This window comes from Amborella trichopoda, chromosome 2, assembly GCF_054954075.1.
Source record: "Amborella trichopoda isolate Santa Cruz 75 chromosome 2, AtrichopodaSantaCruz75HAP2 v2.0, whole genome shotgun sequence".
Taxonomy (NCBI): domain Eukaryota; kingdom Viridiplantae; phylum Streptophyta; class Magnoliopsida; order Amborellales; family Amborellaceae; genus Amborella; species Amborella trichopoda.
Window position 1 is genome coordinate 10,283,607 of NC_142337.1, and position 9,569 is coordinate 10,293,175.

Consider the following 9,569-nt stretch of genomic DNA (forward strand, 5'->3'; position numbering starts at 1 on the left):
AAGGAAAATCAGCCACACGGTTAAATAATCTCTAATTCTCCATTGTCTGTGTGTTTGAAAACGTAACATGGCGTTCCAGAAACATGTAAGGTGCACTGGCGTTCCAGAAACTTGATTCAAACTTCAAATTGGTGAATCAGGTAGGTGCCTTAAATCTAGACCTATTCCCATTTCCCATAAGGAAGCTGGTCAATTTAGAGATGATTTTCAGTCCAATTCGACGATTCTCAATATGGACCACCGGGTTGTTGAACATTCGTTAAGATGGACGGTGGTGCATCGTATTTTTATACACCAGTGGTGTATGCAATGCTTTAGAAAGAAACAGCCTGTGTTCCACAAGGAAACACGAGGATCCCGTGTATTTTAAAGCGTGTTGATTGTCGAATATTTAGATGACCATTCTCGAAATTTCGTATAAAAATAAGTGCCAATCTAATCATCTTACAAATAAAATGAGAACATAACCGTCACTAATAAAAAGGTTAAGGGCTCTTTAGTAATCTCCCCTGCGGCGGAGGAGAGAGAAAATTAATTTCATTTGATTTTATTTCGTGAGAGTAAGCGCTATATAGGGTTTCCCACTACGTAGAAATACCTGCAACTTTTCATTTCTCAATGTAAAAGATCTCCCTTCTCATCTCGCTCTCTAGCGCCTCCCTCTTTCTCTCTCTTGTTTCAGAGAGAGGTTAGAGGTTTTTATCTTGAACAAAATAGCAAGTTATCGCGAGTTTTTTCATTGAAATAGCTGGTGATTTTTTAGGTTTTTTCGTACACAGTTTGAGAGAGCATTTGTGGAGTTTTCCATTACAGAAACCGGTAAGATCCCCGGGTTTTTCAAGGTTTTTTTCTATACAGGAACCAGTGAATATTCAAATATTTTTAGGTTTTCTTAAAGTTTCCGCCATTGAAGTTGTTGTAAACATCGCCATCTTTTAGCCTTTTCCCCTAGCCCTTCGTCTTAGAACGTTTGGAAATATAGAAGCTTTTGTAGCGTTTTCTGAAGTTATCTGATTCTCTGAAGTGATCTTCCGAGAAATTTGACGATTACGTGTTTCTTTTGTTATTTTACAAGTTATTGTTTGGTAGATCGCTGGTTTTCTTCCTTGATCGGTGATGTGTGAGTTTTTTTTTTTTTCATTTTGCTTTCAAATACAATAGATTTTAGGTTTTTGTTCTTTAATAGCAAGGGAAGTTTGCCTATTTTTGTTTGGTAGTTTATTTTCCAATTAGTCAGGGATTAAATTCCTTTTTCTTTTCGTGTTCAATTTTTTTGTGCTCCATCTGATGTGGATCGTATGTTTATGCGCTGTTTTTTCAGTTATTCTTTCTGAAGAGATTTGAGGATTGACCATCGTTTATTGCAACTCCTTTTGCTCCAATAACCAGTGAAGATCCCCAACTAGTGAGCCTTTTAGGCGCTCTTCTTCAAGAATAGTTTTTTTCTTAAAGAAACAGGCTATCTTACAGCTTTTTGTCTCAACAAACCTCACTGGTTCTCTGGTTTAAGCTCGATTAGAAAGTCGAAGATCATTTGGAAGTTTTCTTGAAAAATTTGTCGATCTCTCAATCATCTGATCAGAAGGATAAAACCTCAGCCATGATCTCCTTGAAACACTCTGCAGCTCCTGCTGCTTCTCATCTCATTCAACAGCGATCTCCTTTGAAGAACCCAGGTTCATCTTCCTTTGCCCCTCTTCTCCCCGCCAAACCCTCAAAGTCCTCTATGTTTACAGGGAAACCCCTCTATATCTCTGCAATTAGATCACTATGTGCATGCACTGAGCAAAAAAGCAGGGGTCTTAAGGTCAAATGCCAAGCTTATGAGGCCGATCGATCAGAGCCTTTGCGTGAAATTCACGTCCCTGATATACAGCAGAGATCAGAAGCAGCTCAAAAGCTTAAGATCGGTATATACTTTGCAACATGGTGGGCTTTGAATGTTGTGTTCAATATATACAACAAGAAGGTCCTTAATGCGTTCCCTTACCCATGGCTCACTTCCACCCTTTCTTTGGCTACTGGTTCATTAATGATGATTCTTTCATGGGCCACAAGGATCGCAGAGGCCCCCAAAACTGATTTCGATTTCTGGAAAGCCCTTGCTCCTGTAAGTTTCCTTATATTTTGATTTTTATTTCTTTATTTTTTTATACTTCTGCTTGATTGACATTTAGAATAGATCTTGTTGGTGTCTTTTGTTTTCTTTCTTGGGGTGTTTGGTTTGGTTGAAATTGAAGGGTGAGAACATACAAAATTCATTGCGTTTTTTCTGGGGTTTTGGGGTTCAATTTTTCGTATCTTGGGGTGTTCTGTTTTTGTTTTATGGGGGTTTTGTTTGGTTGAGTGACTAGAACTTTCTTGTATTTTTTCGTCTCTGACCAAGTGAAGTGTCTCTATATTTTCGTGTCTGACTTGCCTTTGATGCGAAATTCATTTTGGCATGTTTTCCTTACAGTTCCGTGATGGATATCATTCAATTTCGGTTGTTCTTTTTTTTTTGGTCTTCAGAAGTAAATTGGATGTCCATTTGTGTGAGTTGTGGTTTTCATATCCATCTATTATGATTTAACAGGCATACATCTATTAAATTTATCTAGCAATTTATAATTCACCGTGGTAGATTAGGTAAAGGAGGATGATACATATAAAAGACGATTTTACTAAGATAAAATATTTTTTATGACTTTCCTACTTCACTATTTTTGTCAGAAAAGATGGTTTTTCATTGAAATTTTCATGCTTTCATCCATGAATTTTGATAATTCGGTGAGAAATACATTATCTCCATGAGATTAATTATATATTGAGAAGTATATGATCTCTAACAAGTGAAATAATGGGGGTTATGCACTTTTATTTTCCTGATGAATTTCTTAGAATGTAATAATTATTAATGGAATTTATTTAATGTTTTTTTTTTGGTTCATCTCGTATTTGGCATTTCCAGGTAGCCATTGCTCATACAATTGGGCACGTTGCAGCCACTGTGAGCATGTCTAAAGTGGCGGTGTCATTTACTCACATCATAAAGAGTGCTGAGCCCGCTTTCAGTGTGTTGGTGTCGAGGTTCCTTTTGGGTGAGACCTTTCCAGTGCCCGTTTATCTCTCACTCTTGCCCATTATAGGAGGATGTGCCTTAGCTGCTGTTACCGAGCTCAACTTCAATATGATTGGTGAGATACATTTCTAGCTGTGAATGCTTCACCATCCCTTGATGATGTCAATGAATCACTAGAGACACCCAAGTTTGTAATTTAAGTGCAGAGAGAGAGAGACTGTTTTTTGCAAGGTTTGAAGAGTTGGGGTATGTGGGAGTTAAATGGAGTATGGAGGTTTTAGAGAGAGAAGGGTGGAGGGGGGAGGTGGTTTACGAGTGCTTGACTTTTACAAGGTTCAAGAGAGGTGGGGATATGGAAATTGAAGGGGTCTATATGAGGATTTTCTTTCTTTTGTTTCCTTGTGTTGTGAGAGAGAGAGATTGCCTTGCCCTTTCAAAGTTTGAAGAGAGGTGTGAGTATGGAAATTGAATGGGTCTGTAAGGATTTTTGGGTTCTTGTGTTCTATATGGAGGGGGTAGAGAGGGAGGCCATAATGTTCAAGCCTTGTCTTTAGTAAGGTCGTTGTATAGAGAGGTGAGGGATCTGGAGTTTTGAGTTGAATGTGGGGTGACTGAGTTGTTTTTGGTTTGTTGTTGCTTTCTGCAGGGTTTATGGGGGCCATGATATCGAATCTGGCATTTGTGTTTCGCAACATATTCTCAAAGAGGGGGATGAAAGGGAAGTCGGTTAGTGGGATGAATTACTACGCCTGCCTCTCCATTCTCTCTCTCCTCATTCTCACTCCTTTCGCCATAGCTGTGGAGGGCCCCAAGATGTGGGCTGCTGGCTGGCAAAAAGCGCTCGTAGATATTGGTCCGCACTTTGTGTGGTAAGCAAAAAATATCCACCTCAAATTACTTCCTCCTCTTCCTCTTGACATCGAATTTTTCACCATTTTAACTTGCTCTATACTTTTTTTCTGCCTTTACTGAAAATTGTTCTTAGGCCTGAATTTGAAATCAATGAGATTAGATTTGGATTGCTGGTTAGGCTTTATATCCTTTGCAAAAGACATTGATTAGAGATTGCTAGTTTCTTTTTTTTTTTTCCAACTAAAATCTTGAGTTTCATGCCCTTTTGTGATTGCTGTGTTTCTTGGTCTTTGTATGAATCAGTTACAGAAAACTTCGTATAGAAATAAGGTCCACCTCAAAAATCTATCGAAAAAGGCTGTCTTGATGTTGGAAAACCCTCTAATTGATTATTTGGACATCTTGACATACAGATGTATGAGAATGACGAAAAAAAAGATTTCAAGTCCCAAAAAATAGTGCATCTTGCAATACATTATCTAGACCATCTATTTTCATGTTTTAATCAATCCACTTGATTTGAACTATTTTTGGAGTTCAAAATTTTATATGTAGAGATGAAGATAGATTCTTACGCCATTTTAAGAAATTTTGACACCAAAATTACATTTTATTTTAGCTGCGTGCCTTATTATTATTTTTTGAGTAAAAGCACTGTGCCTTATTTTAATTGCTAAGGTTGCAATCTTATGCAAACCATGCCCATCAATTATTGTTTTGTATAAAATATTGATATCCAGGGTAGTTTTCTGGAATTGGGTTACAAATTTTCTTTCATCTCTCTTTCTATCTCACTCTCTGTGTGAACTGTTTCTTTGCTAATTGGTGACATCGATTTGTTTGTTATTGGGAATTGATTTGGGTTGGATGTTCTATGAATAATGAATAAATGGTTGAACAAAATTTTTACAGGTGGGTTGCAGCACAGAGTGTGTTCTATCACCTGTACAACCAGGTGTCTTACATGTCTTTGGACGAAATCTCTCCCCTTACCTTCAGCGTTGGAAACACAATGAAGAGGATATCAGTCATTGTGTCCTCTATTATCATTTTCCACACCCCAGTTCAGCCCATCAATGCCCTTGGTGCTGCCATTGCCATCCTTGGCACCTTCTTTTACTCTCAGGTAAATAATTTTACGTAGTTTTTGTTTCGATATCTGAGAGAGAGAGAGAAAGAGAGAGAGAGAGAGCATTCTTATAGAGAGACGTAAAAAAAAAGATATTTTAATAAGGACTTGTATACAATGAGACCATTTAGCTTTAGAGAGAGAGAGAGCATTCTTATAGAGAGACGTAAAAAAAAAAGATATTTTAGTAAGGACTTGTATACAATGAGACCATTTAGCTTTAGAGAGAGAGAGAGAGCATTCTTATATAGATACGTAAAAAAAAAGATATTTTAATAAAGACTTGTATATAAGGAGACCATTTATCTTTAGTACAAGAAGGTCACAATTACTAAACCATCCAATATCTTATAACCATCCGGTGTGAAATATGATAGTTTGGGTGTGTCACAAAATTCGAGAAAGTTTCTTTTGAACTTTGTGAACCATTCTAGGATTTATTCATCAGAAAGCATGGAAATTGTTATCATGTTGGCCCTCACCATTGTAAATCACCATTATTACGAATGTTGATAGTTTTTTTTTCACTGAACAAGATTTGGGGATTGTACATGCTATGCTATGAGACTGTTTATTTTTATTACAAGAGGTCACAGTTCCTTGTAGCTATTAGATGTTAAATTGGATCGTAGGGGTGTGTCAAATTTTTATTGAATTTTTTATTCAATGACACTTACACGACCACCAAATTTCTCAAATCAGACATACAAGAGTAATTGTGACTTATGATAAAAGTAAATGGACTTTTATATACAATCTCACTTTTTCTTTGTGCAGATTCTTTAGCTAACCTTATTTCTTTATATTTATACTGAGTAGTTTCATGCATACCAAACATGCCCTTAATACATTTAAAAAAAAAAAAATTCATACATTTGTTGAAGGTGTGTTATGGAACTATATATGGTGTTAGTTGTGAAACTTTGTTTATGGTTATAATGGTGTGCTTATTTGGGGTTCTCAATCTCGTGATTTCAGGCAAAGAGCTAAACTTTGGGACCTAAATTCTTGGTTCTGAGAGGAGCCATAGTGGGCAATGGCGTTCGATTTTGGCACGGGCTCTACATCCACCATCCATTCTCTTTTGACCCTTCATACTCTAAAGTCTGTTGTAGATATTGTGGTCTCTCGTCCCTTCCTCTTTCCCTCTAAGAATTTGTTTCCATATTTCCATGAAATTGCAATGGTTGTTTGGTAGTGGTTTTGTATTCAGGAGGCTGAAATAAGGAATGCTTTTTGAGGCGGATCAATAATAATAGAATCAATAAACGTGGAAGAGTTTGTTAATTGACTGCCGTTGTTCGTTCATTCAGATTGTGTGAAAGAATCTGAGGCCTACCACTGTCGCTATTATTACATGTGAGTGGTGTTAGGTGCGTGTATGGCGCAAGTTGTGGTTGAGTGACATGTGATGAAGTAGCCGTGACCTAATTTTATTATTTGTATTTTGGTTGGGTGCGTTGAATAAAATGCGGCCTAGTATACATCCCACCTGGCTTGTTGGGCTTTTGCTGTTGAGGAACGCGTGCGAATCTCTTATTCCTGACATTGGTTGGTGTTCTCGTTTCGTAGTCACGGGAGTGAGAGCGAGAGAGAAGGGGAAGGTGGGTAGAGAAAGTTGAGAGAAGGGGTCAAAAAGAAATTAGGCGGTTATTTGACTTTTTTAAATCCGGGTAGATTACCTCGGATGGTCTGGTGGACGGGTATAAGTTAGGAAAGAGTTGAATTTTTGATCGAAACTTCAAAAGTGGGCTTTGGAGAGGAAATTTGGACTATTTTAAGTTGTTTTCTATACCGTTAAGGCACGTTTGCTTCACATGAAAATATTGTTTTATATTTTCGTATGAAATTTTTGTTTTCATGCGGTTAAGTGTGGGAACATTTTCATATTAATTGATTTTAGTGTATTTTTTCATACCCATTGACAACTAACTGATATAAAAATATTCTCAGATTTAACTGTAGGAAAAGTTTATATAGAGCCGAGGCTAAACAATCAAATTTGAGCCTACCTCAAAAATTTCACTAGAAGAGGTTGTTTTGATGTTCAAATATTTTCAAATTGATATCTCGACATCAAGACGTACGGACTTGAGAAAAAAGTGGATTTCAAGTTTTGGACCATTAATTTTCAAGATTTTCAAGTTTTCATGTATCTATCGAACTACACTATTTTTTAAGCTTTAAACTTTATAAATAAAGATGAAAATATATTTTAAGACTATCACAAATATTTTCAGTATTGAAACCACATTTCTCGACACTATTTGAAGGTAGGATTGTTTAGAGCCTCGGCTCTGTACAAACTGCACTTTTTAACGACATGAAAGAATTTTTTCATACAAACCGAACATACACTTGAGGGCCGTTTGGATGCCTAGAAATATAGTGTGAAATATATTACCTGCAAGCGTAATACATTACCTGCAAATAGATTGTTATTGTTTGGGAAGTATTTAAATACAACTTGAGAAATACATTTCTTGGTTATGTCCATGAGAAATATGGAAAATGCATTACAAACATTTCACCAACACTTGCCTATAAACTATCATTTTTTCTTTTTTGGTCACAAAATTCTACTGAAATGTAAAATTAAAATCATTATCACATCATTCCAAAAAAAAAATTTATTAATAACATCATCACCATTCCAAAAATATTTTTTAATAATAACTTGTACTATTAAAGTCATCATCACATCATTTCTTACTTATTTTGTATGCCTTTGACACTTACATTGAATCACATGTCTTCTAACATGATTAGACTTTGGTTTCAACATGAAAAATCATTGGAATAACATATTTTTATTGTGATAAGCGTTATTTTTATTTATTTTTTATAGAAATATTTCAAATGTTTCTATATAACTTCAAATAAGCAATAAATTGATGGTACCAAATTCAAAATCTTTACCGTAAGAGGAGACGAAAGAGATAGTGCTTATCCATACCAAAATATCTTTATGGTAAGAGGAGACTAAATAGATAGGGCTTATCCACACTAAAATAACTTGTTAAAGAGAGAGGGAGCACTATATGTAAACCACTTATTAGGTTTCATGAGAGAGAGGGGCATGCTTAGAAAAGAGGGAGCACCTTAATAGAGAGGGGGCAGGCTTAATTGAGAGGGGCAGGCTTAGAGAGGGAGGGAGCACCTTAACAGAGAGGGGGCAGGCGAGGGCAAGCTTCGAGCGAGTGGGAGCACCGGGGGCAGGCTTAGAGGGGGAGGGAGCACCTTAACAGAGAAGGGGCAGGCTTAAAGAGGGAGGGAGCACCGTAACAGAGAGGGTGCGGTTTAGAGAGGGACGGAGCACCTTACAAAGGAGAGGGGGCAGGTTTAGATAGGGAGAGAGCATCTATGCAAACCTAACAATGAAGAGAGAGGGGCAGGCTTAGGGAGAGAGGGAGCATCTATGCAGATCAGTTATTATGCCTAAAAAAGAGGGAGAGTAAGGCTTACCAGGGAGAAAAGAGTAGGGTTTAGTAGTAGAGAGAGAAACATCATTTTGGTAAGTTATTTATACGAGTTTGATGAGGGAAAAATGACTAAAGAAGAGAGAGAGTAGGGCTTACCAGTGAAAGGGATGGAAGAGTAGGGCTTAGTAGTGAAGAGAGGGGGATGGAAGAGTGGTGAAGAGAGAAACGTTGTTTTGATAAGTTATTTAGACGAGTTTGAGAGATGGAAAATAGCAAATTGGTATTTTTTAAGCAGGGGATTGGGGTAAGTTACTCACACGAGTTTGAGAGAAGAAAGGACAGGGATAAGTTACTCACACGAGTTTGATAAAAGAAAAATGGGGGGGTTGGTACTTTTTTTAAGCGGGTATAGAGCAGAGAGACCGTGGGAAAGATTTTCGAAAGATTGCCAAGTAATAAATATTTCACCTCGGGTTTCATGATTTTTTAGAAATTTTAGATAATCACTTTATATTTTCGTACTATTAAAGTTTATCCAAATAGTAGAAATATTATATTTTTTTGTAATCTATAAATATTTCACTCTTTGGGTTTTATAATTTTTAATTATAAAATTTTTAATTTTTTTATAATTAAAATTTACCAAACAATAAAAATATTATATTTTCTTATAATCTATTGTAATGTAATAGATTTCTAAATACCCAAGCAGCTCCTTAGTAACTAATACCATATATCAAGCAATCATAGAATTGTAATAAGGAGTACCAAAATTTCTTTGTAATCTATTATAATGTAATAGATTTCCATACACCTAAACGACCCCTCACTAACCGGTAACAAGCAGACATATAGGATCGTAATAAAGAGTTTATGATTACTATTAACCTCAAATTAGATGACAAACATCATTACGAATATTTTTTTTGTAAATGTCATTTTGAAAGTTTTTCCTCGTAGAACGGAGATCGGATTAAAGACAAGGTGGCTTTAACAATGTCGTGAGTTAGGCTGTTGTTACATAAACTAACAGAGAGTGGAGTGATGTCACTGGCATCTGGAATATTCAATGGAGTAATGTGACTCGCATCTGTGGTATCGATAT

The 9,569-nt window shown here is 36.4% G+C and overlaps 1 protein-coding gene across 1 annotated transcript; it reads left to right on the forward strand.

Moving 5' to 3' along the window:
• The first annotated feature begins 602 nt into the window (after positions 1–602).
• On the forward strand, positions 603–6,329 carry LOC18447905 (glucose-6-phosphate/phosphate translocator 1, chloroplastic). The gene is made up of 6 exons (XM_011630130.3): positions 603–819; positions 1,322–2,110; positions 2,951–3,176; positions 3,708–3,930; positions 4,826–5,039; positions 6,021–6,329. Exons 2-6 carry the CDS (start codon positions 1,601–1,603, stop codon positions 6,030–6,032), a joined length of 1,185 nt encoding a protein of 394 aa, XP_011628432.1. The 5' UTR covers positions 603–819; positions 1,322–1,600; the 3' UTR covers positions 6,033–6,329.
• The last annotated feature ends 3,240 nt before the right edge of the window (positions 6,330–9,569 follow it).

Coding starts and splice junctions, on each gene's coding strand:
- LOC18447905 (XM_011630130.3), top strand. CDS start 1,601: ATGATCTCCTTGAAACACTCTGCAGCTCCTGCTGCTTCTCATCTCATT. Junction 3,177..3,707: donor GCTCAACTTCAATATGATTG/GTGAGATACATT, acceptor TGCTTTCTGCAG/GGTTTATGGGGGCCATGATA. Junction 3,931..4,825: donor ATTGGTCCGCACTTTGTGTG/GTAAGCAAAAAA, acceptor AAATTTTTACAG/GTGGGTTGCAGCACAGAGTG.